General features: G+C 40.6%; 1 protein-coding gene across 1 annotated transcript in view; it reads right to left on the bottom strand.

Moving 5' to 3' along the window:
* The window catches only part of MEGF10 (multiple EGF like domains 10), a 115,684-nt gene that overhangs the window by 21,231 nt on the left and 72,284 nt on the right, over positions 1-22,169 (bottom strand). The window contains exons 10-17 of the mRNA XM_044291028.1: positions 17,145-17,319; positions 14,128-14,248; positions 13,032-13,195; positions 12,203-12,305; positions 8,128-8,274; positions 7,888-8,022; positions 4,884-5,012; positions 1,950-2,078 (exon numbers count right to left, since the gene is read on the bottom strand). Coding sequence (XP_044146963.1) covers positions 1,950-2,078; positions 4,884-5,012; positions 7,888-8,022; positions 8,128-8,274; positions 12,203-12,305; positions 13,032-13,195; positions 14,128-14,248; positions 17,145-17,319 — 1,103 coding nt within the window. The remainder of the gene's footprint in view (positions 1-1,949; positions 2,079-4,883; positions 5,013-7,887; positions 8,023-8,127; positions 8,275-12,202; positions 12,306-13,031; positions 13,196-14,127; positions 14,249-17,144; positions 17,320-22,169) is intronic.

Genomic DNA, 22,169 nt, shown 5'->3' on the forward strand with positions numbered 1-22,169 from the left:
CTAGTACACAGGATTCCGATCATCCATGTGCCAATATTATCTGCACCTGTGGATTATCCATGCTTAATTGCATGATTGTACATGATTCCATTTTTGTGTACGTCCCTATGGCTCTCTGAATACTGTTTTCCATCCTGTCTTTTCCCGTAATTATTATTTGAGAATAAAGTGATATTTTGATATATATACCCCTTCCACTTGAATTTTTTTGCTTATAGATTGGATGATATCAAGTGATGTGTTCTGTTTAGACTAGACAGAGAGGTTTTTCTTTTGTAGGTTTAATAGTATTCTGCCCTCATGCGTTCCACTGAAGTAAAACCGGAAGTAATGTCTCTTCCGGTTTTGCTCTCACCCAGGAGGACTCTATAACCCTGCCCTGCTTTTATATTTGCTTTCTTCTTATTTATATACACTATATACACATACTTCTATGGGAAATATTGTTTCTATTATTACACATCAGAAATAATATACATGCGTTCCACCGTGGAACGCAAATCCAGAAACCAGAAGTGACTTTTTTGCCTCCCTATGGACTGAATAGGTGGGAAAATAGGTTCCCACTATATAAAAAAGCCAACACACAATATGTATTTTAAGGATTTCATGGTTTTATTATTATTTTTATATACAAATTGTGATTGCTCCTCATGAAGGGGGTATGAGGTAAAACCCCCGAAATGCGTTAAGCCTACCTGCGATATCAATAAAAGAATTTGCCAGAAGTACCACCTTGGGACTGCCGTTCTTCCTAAGATACTACAAGCGATCCAGGCGAGGGAGGCTGAGTTTGTGTCTTGAGCTTATCCCACAAACCACCTCCCTGGTGAAGTGAGTTATCTGTTCACAATTTCAGTTTTTACGACAATGATTTTACCTTCTGAATTATTCTATTTACTCTAGGTGGGAATATATATTTTATGAATATACTTATGCACATACTTTTACTTCTCTTCCCAATTTCATTTATGAATCACAGTGACCAATAGTGGGTTGGCTCCTCTTCTTGTTGCTGTTTATTCTTTTGGGTTTATTTTTATTTTACTGGGACACACCCGCCACTTGTAACACCCAGCTGGACCTTTATTGCAGACTGCTGGCAATTCATTCAGAAACTTGCAGCGGGAATAACAGAGGCATGACAAAACATGGAGTTATTTGAAAACATGCTCCAGAATTGTTTTTATATGAGGGGTGCAAGTAGTTACTAAAACTGACATGTTAGGAGTGTTGAGAGGTTTTCTTTAAAGTAGTCTTCCACTACCAATGTTCCTGACTTATAGATAACTGGGGGCCTCATTGATGATACCATTGCCAGTCACTAGAACAAGGGACCACAGTGAGAAGTACATGTGTGGGCAGCAGTCAGGCATGTACACTGCTGCTATGTATGGGAGGCACAGAATTAGTCACATTGCTGTGTCCATGCCCCCCTTTGAGTTGTATGGGGGACTAATAACAACAACAATATCTTCAGAATAGGTCATCAGTACCTGATCGGTGGGGGACCGACACCCAGGACCTCCGCTAATCAGCTGTTTTAGAAGGCACCGCCGCTCACAGTAATGCTGCGGCCTTCTCTCGGCTTTCCCTAGGCTAAGTGACACACGTTCATTGGTCACGTGGACTAGGAGCAGCTTAGCTCCATAAAAGTGAATAGGGCTGAGTGCGATACCAAGCACAGCAGCTATACAATGTACAGTGCTGTGCTTGGTGAGCTGGGAGAAAGCTGCGGTGCTCAAAGGAGCACCAATGCCTTCTCAAAGAGCTGATTGGCGGGGGTCCTGAGTGTCGGACCCCCACTGATCAGATACTGATTATACCTATCCTAAGGATAGGTCATCAGTTATCAATTCCTGGAAAACCCTTTTAACACGGTAAAATGATGTGCAAATGTGACATTTTAATGCAATTCATAGATCAGTTTGCTGGTCTATAGATCTTACTTTGCGTGCAGTACAGTCCAGTCCATCCAGGAGAACACTTGCACTCTCCATCGTATGCACTGCAGAAGGCTCCATTATGGCAGTTACAGGTGTGAATACAGTTGGGACCCCAGTGACCAGGAGGACATGCTGGAATAAAACAGAAGTTTGCCAAACTTCAATTCAACATTTTCTACATTTTCCTCAATTCTGAATCAAGTTTTTATTTTACTGAATTTGGAAATTATATAATTTTCCATATATGTCTATAAATCTGTATTGATGCAGATGCATACATTCCCAATTGTTACCTTGTGTTACTCTGGTGTCCCGTATGTACTGTTATCCCGCTTTCGGCAGGCATGGGTGTCCCTGTGTGTATTGGGACTAGTGCTCAGTTAATTTCTCTTCACGGATGCTAGAGTGAATCCTTCCCACTTGCTCTCTGTTCAGCTGCTGACAAAGGTACTGATCAGCCTTCCTATTTAGCTGGGCTGGTTGCTCCACCTCATTGCCTTAGCTTTGTGTATTCTAGTGTTTGCTACCCCTAATGAAGGTGTGCTTCTTCTGCTTGTACGCCTGTGTTTGAAACCTGCTTTTTCTTACCGTCTACCCTGACTTAGAATTTTCTTGGATACTTATAAACACTGCCTGCCCTGACCTGAGATTGCTTTCTCGTATACGCTAGTACACTGCCTGCCCCAACCTCAGCCTTTCTCTTGACTTTGTATATTGCCTGACTCCTTGGTGCCTTGTACTGCTGTCTCTAAACCATGTGGGTCAGCTGCCAACTACACTAGGGCTACTCCAAAAGGTAGCAGCCTGATCGGTTCCCTGCAGTAAAGTTCCCTGGTTGGTTGACAAAATGGGTCCACACTCACTGTCTGTTACACCTTGGGACGTGATCAAAAGAGTTTTCCTGTGACTAGCTACCAAGCCATGGGCGGTCATAAAACTGTCTGAAGTCTGAATTTGGGCTAGCATGGTAGCTATTATGTTTGTCTGATGCTGTATGAGAACACTTCTACTTGTTAATAGAGTAATTCTGATAATAAAATAATTGGTGTTTATGCTACTTCTTAGGGGGTTATCCAGGTTATTTTTTGTTCTTTGTATGTTTCTAACTAAGCAAATGTAAGGGTTTTCAATTCACACACTTCATCTCCAGTGGCCCAAATTCTCCTAATTAGCTGAGGGTCATATGACCTGTGATGTCAGCTTCTTTCCCTGCTCTGATGATGTTCAGTTCACAATCCTGAGGGAGCAGGTCTGCCTCTGTGCACGTAATGTCAATATGGGCTGTGCTGGTTGGACCAACAAGCCAAGTTCTCCTGCACTGCCGATCCGCTGGCTTAGTTTTCTGCCCTGTGTCTCCTCTCCCACTGGATTCTTAGCAAAGTTTAAAGGCTATGTACACCTTCATAAGCATTCTTTTTACAATTGCATTCTACTCATTTTAGGCTAAAAATAATTTTTACAATTTTTTAAATTAAAAATATTGAGCCGTTCTGTCAGAAAGGGTTAACTGTTTTTCTAGCTGTGTGAATGGTACTTTAACTTTTTACTAAGAGGTCATAAACACTTATTTAAGCCACATTCTTAACAGTAAGACAAGAACTGAGCAATAAGTGTTTATAAGGTCAAAGAACATAGACCAGGAGTTCGTCAGGTGAGCTGGCTGATGGAAGAGAGTAAATTTAGATCCTGCTACTAGAGCATCTCAGCTATGTACAGAAAAAAGCTCCATATTTTTAATAAAAACTAATTTTAAAAATGATTTTTTAGCTCAAAATGAGTACAATGTCATAATAATAATAATATTACAAAAAATGCACCCAAAGGTGTACATGGCCTTTAACACCTTCTACCATAAGCAGCACAGACTCAGGGTTTGAGGCTCTGCCTCAGGTATTGAGCAGCTGCAGGGCATCCTCTTTTCCAGGCACTGAAGAGACAAATGCAGTGCACAGGATCTTCCATCCCCACCATACACAACCACAGCTATTAAAACTGTTGGATAGGGTGGTCTCTGGCAACATATTCCCTTTAAAGTAATGGTTTGTATAGACCAGGGATGTTAGCTGTTGCTAAACTACAACTCCCACCATGCCCTGCTGTAGGCTGATAGCTGTAGGTTGTCCGAGCATGCTGGGAGTTGTAGTTTTGCAACAGCTGGGGGGCCGCAGGTTGGGCTTCCCTGTTATAGACCCTTCAGAAGATGTTCTGCATCCACAAGTAAGGAAATAAATATTTCTGGGCATTTTACAGACACTGATCATAGAAATATAAAATAAGACTGTACTAGACAATCCTTTATGTCCCATATTGTCATAACATCTATTAATACTGAATAAAATAGATTTTTTACTGATGTGTAATTCATCCTGTTTTATGTAATCTCTTGAGCCCAGAGATACTTTGAATGTCTGTGCAGCATTTTAGTTCATGTCCTCTTATGTGACTAAAAACCATAGCTTATATTATTAGAGACTTTTTTTTCCGCATGAATTGAATCATTTTACACGGAGTGCTTTGTCTGCACATCCCTCCTGTTAGTTCCTGCTATTAACTGGGTGTCATAACTCTTTCAGCTCATGTCGGCTTCCTTCCTTGTGGGCAGAAAGTCTTACTATTGAGTCTGCTAGAATCTTCTGCTTCTTATGTGGCCTCAACAGAAGTTTCAGATGTGTAAAATATAAAGAATTGGCTAAATTTTTGGTGTTCTACTTTCCCTTCCCTGCTAATTGATCATAATTCATTACTGTCTCCACTGATCTTTTTTTTTTTTGTTTAATGATGTTTCAGCTTGTAACTAAAGCAACATAACGCAAACATTGTGTACTGATGATCTAAACCTTCTTGGAAAAAAAAACATTTAGAAACATAAATACTGTAGAACATGTCAACACATAAAATTGCGTTGCTCCACTAAGCAAATAAACAAAATGGACTTACACTGGGAGCAATCGCTGCCAATCCACCCAGGATAACATTGGCAAGATCCATCGATGGGGTTACAAGTCCCGTTGTTGGTACATGTACAGATGCCAGCGCAGTTCTTTCCATAGCGACCGCTGGGACAAACTAATAAGGAAGAAAGTACAAGAGTAGTTGTTTAAAAGAACATATCTGACGTGGGGACATTATCTATCATGCTGGTCACTACTCGTGCCAATTCTCATATTGCATTGGTTAAAGGGGTTATCCCATGATTAACCCTTTCAGGACCAAGCCATTTTTCATCTTTCTGGCCAGGCCATTTTTAGCAAATCTGACATGTGCCATTTTTACGTGGTAATAACTTTAAAAATACTTTTACTTATCCAGGCCATTCTGAGACTGTTTTCTCATCACACACAGTGGTAAAATTGAGTCAAAATATTTCATTTTTATGTATAATTTTTTTTCTAAATTTACAAAAAAAATTGAAACATTTGCAAATTAGCTAATTTAAATTTCTCTACTTTTATGATAGATAGTAATAATAACTCCAAAAATAGCTATTACTTTACATTCGCCATATGTTTACTTCATGTTTGGATCATTTTGTGAATGCCATTTTATTTTTTGGGGACGTTAGAAGGCTTAGAAGTTTAGAAGCAAATCTTGAAATTTTTCCGAAAATTCCCAAAACCCACTTTTTAAGGACCAGTTCAGGTCTGAAGTCACTTTATGAGGCTTACATAATAGAAACCACCCAGAAATTACCCCATTTTAGAAACTATCCCCCTCAAGGTATTCAAAACTGATTTTAAAAACTTTGTTAACCCTTTAGGTGTTCCACAAGAATTAAAGGAAAATGGAAATTAAATGAAAAAATTTCCCTTTTTTGGCAGATTTTCCATTTTAATGAATTTTTTCCAGTAACAAAGCAAGGGTTAACAGCCATTGCCCTGATTCTGTAGTTTATAGATGTGGTCATAAACTGCTGTACGGGCACACAGCAGGGCGCAGTAGGAAAGGAACGCCATATGGTTTTTGGAAAGCAGATTTCACTGGGATAATTTTAAGCTGTCATGTCACATTTGAAGACCCCCTGATGCACCCCTAGAGTAGAAACTCCCAAAAAAGACCCCCTTTTGGAAACTACAGCATAAGGTGGCAGTTTTTTTGGTACTATTTTAGGGTACATATGATTTTTGGTTGCTCTATATTACACTTTTTGTGAGGCAAGGTAACAAAAAATAGCTGTTTTGGCACTGTTTTTATTTTTTGTTATTTGCAATGTTCATCTGACCAATTAGATCATGTGGTATTTTTATAGAGCAAGTTGTTACGGACATGACAATACCAAATATGACAACTTTTTTGGGTAGTTTGTTTCAGTTTTACATAATAAAGAATTTTTGAAAAAAATGATTTTTTTAGTGCCTCCGTACTCTTAAAAGGCATAGTTTTTTATTTTTGGGGCGATTCTCTTATGTAGGGGCTCATTTTTTCAGTATGAGATAGCGGTTTGATTGGCACTATTTTGGGGGGCATATGACTTTTTGATCACTTGCTATTACACTTTTTGTGATGTAAGGTGACAAAAAATGGCTTTTTTGACTCCATTTTTATTTAACATTTTTTTACGGTGTCCACCTGAGGGGTTAGGTCATGTGGTATTTTTATAGAGCAAGTTGTCCCTGATGCGGCTAGACCTAATATGTATACTTTTTTTTTTTTTTTTTTTTACATTTAACACAATAATATCATTAAAAAAAAAAAATAATTCATGTTTTATTGTCTCCATAGTCCGAGAGACATATTATTTTTTGGGCGATTTTCTTAGGTAGGTCCTCATTTTTTGTGAGATGAGGTGATGGTTAGAATGGTACTATTTTGGGGGCATACACCTTTTTGCTCGTTTAGTGTTGCACTTTTAGTGATGTAAGGTGACAAAAAAAAAGTTTTTTTTAGCACCGTTTTTATTTTTTTATTTTTTGACGATGTTCACCTGAGGGGTTAGGTCATGTGATATTTTTATAGAGACGGTCGATACGGACGCGGCAATACCTAATATGTCTACTTTTCTTTTTTTTCCCCTATTTTTTACAATTTGTTTTACTTTATTTTGGGAAAAGGACGCTTTTTTTTTACTTGAAACTTTTAATTTTTTTGTAAAACTTTAAACTTTTTGTAAAACTTTTTTTTTACTTTTTTTTCACTTTATTTTTTTGTACCACTCTGGGACTTTAACTTTTGGGGGTCTGATGTCCCCTTTACAATGCATGCTTATGTATTGTCATGCATTGGCTGTAAGTGTATTACACACTTTCATACACTTACAGCTTCCTGCCTGTGAGATCCAGGGGGTTGGATCTCACAGGCTCTCCTGGATGGCAGCCACTATGCCTAAGGAAGGCAGCGCGGTGACCCGATGGCCACCCCGCACACTTCTGAAGCCCGCAAGTGCCCCGGTCAGCGCTGACCGCTGACGTGCAAGGGTTAATGCACCGGCATCGGTGATTTCACCGATGCTGGCGCATACAGCAGGTGTCCGGCTATCAGTGACTGCCGGACCCCTGCCACTGATCGGGCACCCGCCAGATCACCATGAATTACATGTACGTCACTGGGCTTTAAGTCATGTCCATATATGATGTACATGTATGTAATCGGCATTAAGGGGTTAATGTAAGCAATAAAAATTAGACATCATACAGTACATGACAATCTCTTTCTAACAAAGCTAGCAACTCAGTGGCCCTGTCCTAGCTCAGGGGGCATGTCCTTTCTTCAGCAGCTGGATGGAACTGAGCATGTGTGTCCACCTCAGCGAGGTGGACATTGAAATAAGAAAAAGAATAAAGAGCAGATGGCGCTATACAGACAAATGTTATTGAAGAACTCAGTGGCTATACTAAATTTCTAATTATTCAAATCTCTATGCTGGTTTGAAAACTACAGAATATTTTTCATGGGACAACCCCTTTAAAATAAAAAATAACACTCAGAAAAGGTGTAAAGCCCTTACCTTCATTGCACAAAGAGCCCATGAACCCAGCTAGGCAGTCACACATGCCTGTCACATGGTGGCAGGGACCATTGCTGTGGACACATTGTGGACAAGCTTGGCTACAACGATGTCCAAAAAATCCTGGGGAACAAACTGCAGGCACATAAAGCGGGTGTATAAGTAAATACGTAAACAATCTATAATGATAGCAGCGCATACACCTCAGCGGACATGCATAGAAGACAAGGCGATACTCACTCCTTTGGCATGTGGTCCCTCTGTATCCAGGGGCACATTCACAGATCCCCTCATCCGGTGAGCAGGAGGCCCCATTCATGCAGTTACAAGACTTTGAGCAGTTTGGTCCCCATTGTCCTCCAGGACAGACACTGTCACAGTGCATACCTGGTAAAAAAGAAAATCAAGGAAAATATAAGAAGATGCGTATCCTTATCCAAGAATACACCTTTCATGATGTCAAGGTGAACCACCTTTCCTGGTTTTGAAACTTCATCCTGGCTCAAACCATGAAGTCGTACTATAAAGCATAGTTTTCTGATATTACAAAAACTGACCCTAAGGGCCAAATCTTACATTAGCTTCACCAGAAACATGGATGGTCCTATCTATCACTAGTTTCAGAGGCACCAAGACCTTGATACATGGGGGGAAGGGGGACAATGCATCATAATAAGATATCACTACTATAAATTGGATGTGATGCTTGTAAAGAATGTGGTACCATTTTTTTTTTTTGGGGGGGGGGGGGGGATTCCAAATTATGCCACTGATCATGTGACATCAATCGGAAGAGCATAAATAATAGTTTAATGAGTTAGTAAAATAAATTAGGAAATTATTTTTACATTGACTTATGAAAAGACATTAAATGCCAAAAGCAAAATTATAAAACACAAAGATCTTATTGTGATAGCGAAGTTCAGACCAACTACAATACCTTGAATTAAAATTTTAAGTCCGGACATAACCGAGGGGTTAATTTCTAATGAGCCCTGAGCAGATGACCATTAATCCTGTAGCAAATGATAGAGGCCACAAAGGAAATCACGTCATTTGACCGCTACAGAAGGCTGCACTGAGAAGCTTATTCATGTTAAAACTTTGTGTTATAAAACTGCACGGAAGAAAATCCTTGACCGAGCCACTAATCCCTGGCCAAGAACAGACCTATAACAAGAACTCCTAATTATGGCTTAGACCTGCTTTAATGGATGCTCAAGGAGGAGCATGAAGTAAAATGGGTTTTTTGAGGAGGAGTAACAAATTCTTCTGTGTGCAGATTACATGCCAAGCAAGCGTCTCAAATCGAATTGTGTCTGCTCCGCGTTAACAATCAAAGCTGCCTGACAACCGAATAGATGATTTTTCACCTTTGTATAAAAAAAAGTTGACAAATATTCACCTTCTTTAAGTTACAGAAACTTGGCAAACGTACAAAGTGTGTGACGGCTCTTGTGTCACGCATGGGAAATGACCTGTACGGTGTGAAGGAGACTGGAGGCTTTGGATGTTATCTACAATAAGTTGTAAGTGTGTCTTCTACAGCAAAACTGGTTTTCTGACAGATTTCAGTCTGTTTTGATGTCGATACGGAGATTTGTGGAGGAATGTTTTTTTTTTTTTTTTTGCCAGGGCTCTGGACAAAGAGGTCTTTGATGGTCTGCACAAGTTGCTAGGCAATTACTGAAGGCTCATGATAAAACTTCACCCAATTGTTCAGAAGTGCTCATGTCTTTATGCTTGCTGCACTATTGTAACTGTCTTGTGTAATCAACATTCCCTCTCGAGCCGCAGCTCTAATAAAGCTTGTATCCAACAGAGCGTAATGTAAACCCTCTGCCCAAGAAAGGAGATATTCCCATCTTCTACTGTATTTTACTGCCACTTATTTCTTTCTCAGGACAGAAGTCTTGGTTTTGGGATGCAGCACCAACTAACGCAATAAACCTACAAGTTGTCCACAGTTTATTAGAAAGCTCATCGATTCAAGAAGGCATGAAGTGGTCTCTTTGTACTGTGAGATTGTAAAATATGTACACTAGACATAGTAAAAATGGTAAATAAAGGAACTTTTATCGAATTTGTGATTGATCACTTTTGATGTAATAAATCTTAAATTACATAATAGGCCTCTTTCATCACATTCAGGGTGGAAATGCCCCCTTTTGCTAATAAATATGCAAAGTTGAACAGGTAGTATGGACATGACCACCTTTTTTTTTTTTATTGAATGGGTCTGAGCTTTAATACCGCACTCAACAAAAGAACACAAGAGTGTTCACAAGTACACGAGTACACAGGAGAGTGCACAAGACGAGTAGCTCCGTTTTTGAAAGAAAAGTCATAAAAATTAAGGGCTCATGCACACAACTGTATTTTCAGTCCTCATCACTCGTTTCAATGTGGCCACCACATGTCTGTCCGCATCCATATGTCTGTTCCGCAGCCCCGCAAAAAAAGATAGATCATGTCCTATTCTTGTCTGTTTTGTGGACAAAGATAGAACATTTTTGGGGGAGTTTGAAAAAAAATGTTGTTATGCACACAGCCAGAATCTGTGTTTTGCGGATCTGCGATTTGTAGACAGTAAAACGGATAAAGTCGTGTGCATGAACACTAAAGGGAAACTCACTTACTTTCACTTTATTTAACTAATGCCAATGCACTATATCTCTTTGTACCTTCATTAAAACTATACTATTGCATAGCCTCAAAGTGCCCACTGGGGAGTAAATACAGTTTCAGGAGCCAAAGTCGCCTCCTCCAAGTCCTGAAGCCCGCCTTTTGCAAAAGCCCAAGCCTGCCTCTTCACTTGTTCCGAGTGCCTTCCAGTCTGCCCCCTACTCTGCAACATCACGTCCGTCTGGTCAGTGTATCCCTCTATGAAATCTCACACAAGCACAGAAGAGGATACTGCCTGTGCAATGACTTCCCTGCAGTGGGCATCAGGCTTACTGTAGGTACAAAGCATGATTGGGCACTTGGAAGGGGCAGACTTGGGCTCCTGGAACAGTTAATCACGCTCCGCAGGGGCACTTTGAGGCTCACAAGCATACCAAAGCGGTACACGGAAATACAATGCATTGGCATTAGTTAAGTACAGTGGAAGTAGATGACAGATTCCCTTTAAAGGGGTTATCTTAGACAATGGGTGCATATCGCTAGGGTATGCCCCCATTGTCTGATAGGTGCGGGTCCCACCTCTGGGACCCGCACCTACAAAGAGAACGGAGTGAAGAAGGTTGAGGAGGGCGCACCGCGCATTCATTTCTATGGAGCCGCCGAATATTTCCATTGGCCCCATAGAAATGAATGGGAGCGGTGGCCGCGCATGCGCGGTGCGCTCCCATTCACCTCAATAGGAGAGGCGGGGAGCTGCGCCTGGTGGTGGACGGACCCCGGAAAACCCGGGGTCCTCCAGCCACAACTTTCCTCGGCTCCGTTCTCCTTGTAGGTGCAGTTCCCAGAGGTGGGACCCGCACCTATCAGACAATGGGGGCATATCCTAGCGATGGGATAACCCCTTTAATGTTAACAATCTGAATGATTTTTAATTATAATAATTAAGGTAACGTTATGATGCAACTTATGTATCATTTACTTTGTGTTCAACTAAGAAAAGTACATGTGGGGTAATGCAAACACATAATATATGCCACAATATGAACGATTATCATTTATTATGTGATAACTATATATTTTAGCTGAGCGTTCTGGTTGTAAAAACCTTGGTGCTCCTATAGCATGTCATGGAAAAACAAACTTATATATTGAATTACATTCTTTTATATTGTAAGTTCTTTTCTCCAATCTGGTTGGAAATGTTAATACTTTTGTTTTATAGCTATTATTTCATAATAATCCAAATTTTTCTGACATTACAGATAAGTAAAGATAAGGCTTTGTGCTAGCTAGACATGAGTAGAGAGATGAAGTATGACTACCTGGGCTACTTGTACGCCAAGGGTTCTTTTCCATCACTTGAAAATTGGGGAAGGGGGGGTGTTATCCAAACTAGTGTAAACGAAAACTGTTTTTCATTCTATAGTATATAGGAGAGCTGAGTGCTATCTCTGCCGCTCCCACAGAAAATGGACCTGCCGCTCCATCAGAACAGAGGAACAAGACCCCCGTTCTCCTGATCAGTGGAGGTCCCAGTGGTCGGACCCCCAGCAATCAGTTAGTTATCCCATATCCTGTTTTAAAGACCCCTTTAAAGGGTTATTTCCATGTGGACATGTATAACATATCCCTGGTTTATCAATATTGCCAGCTGGTAACAGTTTTATGTGTCTGCAAACATGTAACTTACCTGCCCAGCCTGCTAAACAGCGGCAGTACCCAGTGGCTGGGTGGCAACCATCAGCATGACTGCAGTCACAGCGTTCAGTGCAATTCATTCCATAGGTGCCGTCCTTCAAATAAATAAAACAACATCTACAGTTGTATAAATGTAAAAAAGACAATGGACTTTCCAGTGATAGTTAAAGTGTTACTTCAAGTGTTTTTACACATCTGGTTTGGAGGCTTCAAAGAGAGCAGTCAGAAAAGTCCTGCATTCAGAAGAACTCTCCCCCCCCTGAACTGGGACTCCGGAACAGTTAGTGGGGTCTGTTCAACTCCATTTGGGTCAACTATGTGCCAAATCTGGCATTTCTATTTTCTTTGTTCTGCTCCTCTAACAGAGCAAACAAAGGAAATGATGGGGGCTGGTGTGAATAAGCCCTAACAATGCTACATCAATGTGTTTCAAATGATATCCATACAACCAATGTTATCATAATGTGGCCTTTAAAATATCACAACCTTGTTTTTACTTTGCGTTTTCTCATCTGGCTGATTCTTACAAGATGTTATAAATACTCTGGGCAGCTTTTTTTGCAGTTCAGCTTTCAAGACACGTTTGATAACACAGTCTCCGAGGAACTCCTCAGTGAAGACTTACTGCAGTTATTGTGAAGGGTAGAAATCGTTATTTATTACTGGCGCCTCTTAGTACTTTGCTGCATTGGAGTATGTGGCTTAGTGACTGCTATTTTCTGCATTTTCTTGTATATTATTACAAGCTTCTATTTGCATATTAATCATATAGAGTAACTGGATATTGGCTAAGCTAATAATAAAAATAAATGTGCCTTTACCTGGCATGGAAGTTCACAGTTCACCCCCCTCCAACCAGGGGGACAGGTGCATGTTCCAGTCAATGCATTACAGGCTCCTCCATTTTGACACTGGCAGGTAACATTGCATCCTAAACCCCAGGATCCTCGAGGGCAGTTAATAGAGCAGTCCACGCCATACCAACCTGAGAAAAATAAATAATACATGTTTCAAAAGTATAGCCTAGTAATACAAAATGATATAATGTGATAAAAATGCAATAAATATACCCTGAAGAAACACACAGAATGTCTAAGGTTTACATACATTCTAAAACACACACAAAATGTAAGAAGCTTCCAACGTGCCCATATGTTCCCATAGGACATAAGCCGCTTGCAGACATGTCTGGTGGTGACTTATTCTCCTCTCCATATTGAAATAACCATACATGTACATGCTCAGCCAAGCCATACATACTTTTGAAGAAAAGTAGTCAACTTAAAGTGTAACTGTCATATTTTTTTTTACTTTTGTAATGTATAGAGGCAATGATACTGACCATTTTTGTAATATACTTTAATTACTGAAATCGTACATTTCTATTAGAAAAATAGCTGCAAAGTGGCCCATTTTGAGCCTTAGCAACGCTCCTCAGTCTTCTGTTTACACAACACAGTCAGTGTTGAGCAAGTCTCCACAGTTATGTAAACAGAAGAAAGACTAGTGTTGCTAAGGCTCAAAATGGGACACTTTAGAGCTATTTTTCTAATAGAAGTGTACAATTTCAGTAATTAAAGTATATTACAAAAATGGTCAGTATCACTTCTCCTAAACATTAAACATTTTTTAAAAAGAATAACAGTTACACTTTAAGGAGAGAAGGATCAAAATCGTAAGTAATGAGCTATCTATATCCTTGAAGGAAATTTTGGGAGAGCCTCTGAGTAGACCAATAGAGAAAATACTTTCATTTGAGAGTATCCATGGTGATGGGGAGTTCATAGGCTGGCTGTTGACATTTTTTAATCAACACCATTATTTCAGGTTGACTTGAACAGATCTCCAGGTTTAATGATTCAACATTTTGGTATTTGGTGCCCTTTACGTCGTTAACAAAACATTAAGTAATCCTACCTGCTTTACATGTGCAGGAACCATCGACTGAGGAGCACACGGCATTATTTTTACACATACAAGCAGAGGAGCAGTTACTCCCATATGTGCCGGCTGGACAAGCTATGGAGCAATCCACGCCCTAGAACAGCAACATTACATGATAAGATCATTAACACTATCATTTAACGACACATTGGGAGTTGTTAAAAGACTATTTACACAAACACAGAAATAAAAACACTTAAAGGTTAATTCAATCATGTTCCTAGTACAATCTGGTTTTGTGCAATGAGTAAAAGAAATATGGCCTTATCAGTTAAAGTGTAACGCCTGCCATACATGTGAGATTACTGTCAGCCAATTGATTGTTCAGCTGACAACATTCTCTCCTGTGCAACCTCATATCATTTGGCTGACCGCTATCTCTCCAAACTCTTTTTCAACTTTCCCATACACATCCATGTTTTATGTGTATTCAATGGTGAGAGAGTAGAAAGATACACTGACGAGCCAAAGAGTACCAATTTTTTGATCTTTTGACTTTCAGGCTATAAATCTCATCATCCACTAGCGTCAAATGTGAGTCTACCATCATTTTATAGACAATCATCTTGGCTATCTCATACAGAAATTGGACTTGCAACTATTTATCATATGATTAGTTATGCTGTTTCTTGTCATGTAAATGCATTGTTACTGTTTTGTATACTACAACTTACAATCTGTTCTAACATTCCCTAATAGCTCAGTGTGTTATTAGGTTGATTCCCAAGCGAAAGGTCACTAGTTCGGATCCAGAAGCAGCCGTGAAGAAGACTTCCCAATAAAAGAGAAACCGCATTATCCAGTTCATCAAGAGCGTTATCTCGGCCAAGAAAACTGCCAAACTGCATTATGTGAGTGCCATGACAGTTGGAAGAATATGAAATGTAGTCCATCCATGCATTCCAAAGCCAAGAGGTGGATGTCCAGGCAAAATATCGGAGTCAACAAGTCGGCTCATCACAAGGTCTATCAGTTCTGGCGCAACAAACACGGCAGTAGAGGTGGTTCGTATGCTTCCTAATAGTGAGATCACAGATGTCCATGCAAGCACTGCACGATGCGCATTACGCAAGTCTTGAATGGTGGCCCGAAAAAAGGGAAAGAAGCCTTGACTACAATATTGTCATAAGAAGCGTTAGCTCGAGTTTGCAAGAAAGTAGATTGGAAATGGGTGATTTTGAGTGATGAGATGAAAGTCAATAGAATGGGCTCTGGAAGAAACAAGGGAAAAGGATCGCGAAATTGAAGGAACTGTCAGGTTCGGTGGAGGAAGCTTGATGATATGGGGTTGTTTCACAGCCAAAGGTTTTGGATACTTGAACAGGATTGATGGTGGTGTCAATACTGATCTATATGTGAGTATCCTATTCTGTACACTTAAGTACTATGAGTATGAAAAGGAAAACATATTGTTCCAGCAGGACAACAAGCCAAAGCATTTGTCAAGATTGGTGAAGAAATGGTTCAATGTCAATGAAGTAGAGGTGCTGGCTTGGCCCCCAGAGTCCCCAGACCTCAACCCACTTATGGGTAGAGTTAAAGAGAAAGCTGTAGTCGTACCCAAGTGAGTCGACCAGTATGCACCAACATTGAGAACGTGTAGAAGAGACCTGGGAAAGGATTTGGGTCGAGACATGCTTGAATCTGAACGAGAGCATGCCCAAAAGGATTCAGGCAGTGTTGAAAGCCAAAGGTGGATTTACAAAATACTAACTAATAATGAAAATTAAAATTTAGAATTTTAGGAGCAAAACAGTAACAAGGCATGTAAATGACAACAATCTGCATAACTAATCATACGCTAAATAGTTGCAAGTGCTATATATGTATAAGATAGCCAAGATGATGGTAGTCTCACTTTCGCAGCTGTAGTGGATGGTGAGATATGGAGCCTGAAAGTCAAAAGTTCAAGAAAATTGTTACCCTTTTACTCGTTAGTGTGTATGCACAGAATGTGGTATAAGTGAATGCAATACACATGTATTACCAATATGTCATTTTCCTTATGCTTTCTGTAGCAGCTGCTGACATGTCCTACTACTAGTAGGAACTATGGATTGAGGTATGACTGATCTCTTCACTTTCTGTATTCTGCCTATACGGGCGTGCAGGTAATTCTAAGATCACTAACTCCTGGACTACAGTGCTCGTGACATAGACATTGTTGACTGATGTCTCCTAGTTATTTTCTGTGTGAGTGGGGTCTAAAATCACTCCAAGAATGAAGGGGGGGTCTCCGAGTCTCTTGTGTCACAGATGTGCACCATCACCCCATTCACTTTTATTGGACTAACCAATTCTGTACTCCAGCAGTCCTGTAGAGCTGAATAGAGCAGTGGTCATGCATGCACGCAGGAGACTCAGAGAACTCTGTACTCAAGATCGCTGGGGTTCCCAATGGTTGGCCCCTCAATGATCACACATTTGCTCCTCTGCCAAAGGATTCACAGAGGCTTCTGGATTACCAAACAGTTCCACGCTAGAGTTAAATTCAAAGCAATCAGGATATCTAGAGTATTAGATCCCAGGTTAAATGAATTTCACTGCAGTCTTAAACATTGTGTGTACCAGGGGCGTAATTACCATAGCGGCAGACCCTGCGACTGCTATGGGGCCCAGGGCAAGAGGGGGCTCAGTCTTAGTTGGGATTATATTCTGTTCTACTGAAGATGAAAACTTGTTCAGGACTTGGTCAGGAACAACTTTTAGCAAATGAGGCAGTGGAAAAATTGCCCGAAGGTCATTGAAAAGGTTTAGGCAGAAACCCTTCTGTCCTGTGTGGGGGGCCTGGTTTGATCCTTGCTATGGGGCCCTTACTTCTCTATGTACGCCACTGGTATGTACCTTGTTTCTCTATTATGAAACATCTTTTGCAATATCATATGATTCTCATTAACCACCCTATAGTCATTTCCATCCCTCAGAATTTAAGTTTTACTCTCTCAAAACATACAAGAGCAGGAAATATAGCAGCTTAAGTTCTGATTTACCGTAAAACCTGGAGCACAGATGCATTTCCCAGTGACGCTATCACAGTCTGCCCCATTTTGGCAGCTGCAGATCTGCTGACATGATTCGCCGTAGAAGCCGGGAGAACAAGTCTCATTGCAGTAGAGTCCAGACCAGCCAGGCTTACAGGAACATTCTCCAGACATAGGATGACAGCTGAAAGGACAAGGATGAAAGAGACAAGTCAACAAATGATTCGCAAGCTGAATATGACACCAAGGGCAGAATCTACCCCTGTTTTCCCCCAACATCCTTTTTTGACCAATGTTTTTAACTCAAACATTTCTGATGTAAAAAATGTTTTACCTTCACTTTATTCTGTCTTAATGTTACAGACAATTGTTTCAAGATTTAAAAAATACAATGTAAGTTATAACAACTTGGGCCCACCGGAGGATCCTCTGGTAATCTGGTGGACCAGTCTGACCTTGTGCTGTGTACACACAAAATCCTCCTTTGGTCAGTAAGTGTTTATAAGTCATCATATGGTGGCACTGTGTCTATTTCATTCCCCTTGGAGTATCTATAATTGCAACTCTGTTATCCCATTCCTATATTATTCCTGCTAGAAGTTATGAACTTAAAGGGGTTGTCCGAGTTCAGAGCTGAACCTTCTTCACTCAGGCAGCCCCTCTGAGATGAGCATTGGAGCATTTCATGCTCCGATGCTCTTCCTTGCCGTGTTGTCACGGACATTCCCGTGACAGGTGGCAGGAGATCGATGACTGGCAACACGTGGTTTGATCTGACATGTTTTTTGTTTGGATTAAATGACGTCTGTGTTGTTTCTGGTGCTTGCCACGCCTTCTTTCCCCTGGTGTGGCTAGTAGGGTCATTTAACCTTCTCTATTTATAGTTGCTTCTCCCACAATGCTGTGCAGTTTCTAGCTTCTGTTTGGACCTTGGGATAGATTGTGGTTGGATCTTGGCTGAGTTCCTGGTGCTTCCAGTAGTTAAGTCTTTCCTTTCCCTTATGTATTTTGTTTTATGTTCTGTGTGTTGCATTTCCCTATTGTTTGTATTAGGCCTGAAGGAGACTCTTGTTCGTCCTTCCTTTTGAAGGAACAGGTAGTCCCTGCCATTAGTACCAGGGTCCTATAGGGCTTGATTGGACTCTAGGTATTCCTGCGTATGAACTCACCTACCTTTGGGGTCTGTTCATACTGGTAGTTTTCACTAGGAGGTGTCCATTTTCCTTCCCTAATTCTTAAGCCCTTTTCCCTTTCCCCTCCTTCCCTTGTATGCTCGGTGTGGTGTTTCCCTCCCACACTGAAGCATGACACCTCGTGCAAGGCAAGGGCTTTTTTGTTTACATTTTAAACTGCTAGGTGGAGGCTTCCGCTTAGCAGTGTTGCCAGTAACGTCACAGGCACTAATGGGCGGGCGTTAGAGCTGCCCATGCCTGTTTTACACCAGATCTGCAGAAAAAGCCCTTGCCCTGGGTGATTCAGCGCAGGGTAAGGGAGAGCATCAAAGCATGAAATGCTCTGATGGTTATCTCAGAGGGGCTGTCTGGGTGAAGAAGGGGATATGTCCCTTTAGTCATCATTTCTGGATAGTGGATTGTGCTGTGATCTGCTGCCCAGAAACAATAAATCTGCATGAGAATGAACGATAGCAGTAGCCATTACTCGTCCCCATACAGTGGAGGTGATCGCTGCCTGTAAATGCAGCTCTTCACCTCCACTGACAAGCAGGCAATTATTGGAAAAGAGCAGTGCCTTCCTGATAATTGCCTGCTCAGTTGGTGCGTGTAAATGCACTTTTATTCTCTTAAGCTGCCTAGTGTTAGCAAGTGGCCCTTTTGTGGCAAACTGTTTTTTATGTCTAGACACTATCAGTAATATTTACGGGCATCAGTAGGTATGTCATCCAATAAAATGGCACCATATGTTAATAATTATTCCATATGCAGCGAGCACTTAATGCATACACCAGTCCCTGTGACTGTGTAATCATGGGAATTAATTTGTAGTGTCTTGTGCACGTATTATTTCATCTACCCTTGAGCACACGGCAAGGAAACAAATTGCTGCACTGACCTTTGCTTTTACAGGCTCCAGCCATACATCCATTACCTGGCTGGAAGACCATCTGTCTCTACCTGAAACAGCAGCCCCATTGAGCCTACAGTTAATGGCAGCTGCTGCTACATAACAAACTGACAAGTCAGCTGTGTAATAAGCAGCAGTACAATAGGGGGCTTGTGCCACCTTCTCTGGTGCAGTCCTCCTGCTCACTCCAGGGGCAGCTCTAAGAACCAAATCAAATGTCTTGTCAACGTAAAGATTGTTTTATGAGGATCCTCAGACTGTAAGTCTCCTCTGGGCGTCTGTGGAATTAATATGCTGAAGGGGAAGGGAAGCAATGAAAACCCAACCACATGAATGATTGCACTGGGAGCTTGCAGTTATTGCCACCCAAAATATGCCATTTCTTATGAGAAATATTGATATACTGACATACAACTATAAATCACCCTAAATCACAGGTTACAATAGTCAGTCGTACATTGTTCTTAATGAAACAGATCTTACACAATGCAGACACGAGGAGCCTGGATTTTTACAATGTGAAACTATGTGACTTCTGCAGAACTTTCAGGATTTGCAGATGCACTGAAATCTGCTTTTTTGTCATGAGATTCGTTCTTTGAAAATGAGGAAACAGCTTCTTGCACAATTTAGCGAACAGCATGGTTCCTTATTTTCTGCTAATATTAAATTGTCTGTTACAAGTGATATCGCAGTTTTGGTTCAAGGGGCACTGCAACGAGTTTCTGACATTTAAGATCCCACATACAGTCGAAGGCCTCTTTCACACGACCGAGTTTTGCGCCAGGTTGCCATGTGTGAAGCAAACGCATAGCATCCGGAAAAGTATTCCTGTCTCTATCATTCTTAAATTTCCCTTTCTATTTCTCTGGACCAGGACACTCCATGGACGTCTTAAAGGTTTTAATTCTCAAAGGGAATTTTAAGAATGATAGAGACAGGAAAACTTAGGAATTTAAAATAATGACTACATTAAGTGATGGACTGAATCTCACCCCTGGTTTTATGACCCACTATTTAGACAAAATCCCCCCCCCCTCCCCCCCATGTGCATGTTTTGCTGTAACATCCTATAAGCGTTGTGCCTGTTTCTCAGTCTTTCATTTGTAATCCTGCCTGAAGAAGGAGCCTTTGTGCTCTGAAAGCTTGCAATAAGATTTTTTTTCTGGTTAGCCTTAATACTTTTGTATTCAACATCACATCGTTTTTTCTGGCTAACATGGTACTATGCAAGTCTTGACACACACCATCTGTGTCCACGAAATGGAGGAATATCCGATAATTTTCATTCTCACATGAAACTATTCATGTGAAGATATATGAAGATGATGGAGATAATATAATCTGATATGTGAATGAGGGTGTTTATTAGATGTCATTCTATATGGCTGGTTTTAGAACTCCTCTGTGCACACGTACACATCTATATGCTGTGAAATTCCTTTAGTTTTTTTTTTGTTTGTTTTTATGACTACAGTTGTAAAACAGAAGCAGGAAACTGATACTTTGACTAGCAAATGTTAAAAACCTTTTGCTTATGGTAATTCCGGTGGAAGTGTTATAATTATAAGTCATAGTATGGGAAGTCTTTGGCTGCATGTGTGGACTTGATGGTGTGGCCTTCTATAAAGAGCAACGTCACACGTTTGACCTAAAGAAAGCAGGTGACATTACTATTTTGGACATAGGCTATTAGGAGATCTGCATATTTGATCTGAAAGTGACAATAAAGTTACACATTGTATTCTCTTTTTCTAACATAAATGTAACATTTCAGTTAAAGGGAACCTGTCATCAACTTTAAGCTGCCCATACTAACGGCAGAATAAAGTAGAGACAGATGAGTTGATTTCAGCGGTCTGTCCTTTATAAGTTGAAAGTAAGTGGTTGCCAAGAACCAACATCACAATCATTTCAGACTGGGCCTGAAAAAGAGTCACGGCCACCTCAGAAGAGTCATGGTTATTCATGAATTCCTGCTCTCCTGCCCACCTGCTGATGACTGACAGTCTTCTACCTAGTTTTTTCCCTTTTTCTTTAGGAGAAAACTGCCAATCATCAGCAGATGGGCGGGAGAGCAGGAGATTATGTATAACCAGGACTCTTCTCAGGTAGATTTGACTCTTTTCCAGGCCTGGGCTGCAGTGATTATGATGCTGGTTCTCAGCAACCACTTACTTTTAACTTATAAATGACAGACCACTAAAAATCAACTCACCTGTCTATACTTTATTCTGCCATTAGTATGGGCAGCATAAAGTTGATGACAGGTTCCCTTTAAAGGATAAGCCTCACCACTCTCTGTGTCTATGAGATGGTGAGGCCTGTGTATCAATTTTCTACGACACAAACGTAGTATAGACACTTATTGTAACATTTCATTCCCTCTATGTATGGTTGTCTATATGTTAATAGAATTTGAACTAGAAACATAGGGGGTCTAAAACGCCTGTCTTAATAAGCCCTTTAGCAGGCAGAGGATCGCCGAAGTTATGAAGAGGCGCTGGTCTCTACCTAACTTCTGCTTATCCACCACTGGTCTAAATGTAAGCCTCCTTCCTAGCTGGCTTAAATGTACCCCATTGTCTATGCCTAAAACAGGGGTAAATTTGTGACTTTTCCCCGCTCACACCACGTCTAAAAAAGTGGGTGTGACGTGGGTGGGGAAAAGTCGCAGATTGCAGCTCAAATTATCTTTGTGCTGCAATCTGTGCCATACATACGCCTGATATAGGCGTATTTCTGATAGTAAATGACCCCCATACAGCATATATACGATCAATAGGCACATTGAGCATATATTCTAGACCATGCGTATGAGTTGTAAAATTGTTTCATAATACATCAGACCAATGTTACTGTCATGCTACAAGAAAAATTGGAAGGAAAAAAAAAAAAATTTCAACCCAATTCCCTAAAAGTCAAATAGGGGGAATATCCCAACAGAAAGAG

This window comes from Bufo gargarizans, chromosome 1 (genome assembly GCF_014858855.1).
Source record: "Bufo gargarizans isolate SCDJY-AF-19 chromosome 1, ASM1485885v1, whole genome shotgun sequence".
Classification (NCBI taxonomy): domain Eukaryota; kingdom Metazoa; phylum Chordata; class Amphibia; order Anura; family Bufonidae; genus Bufo; species Bufo gargarizans.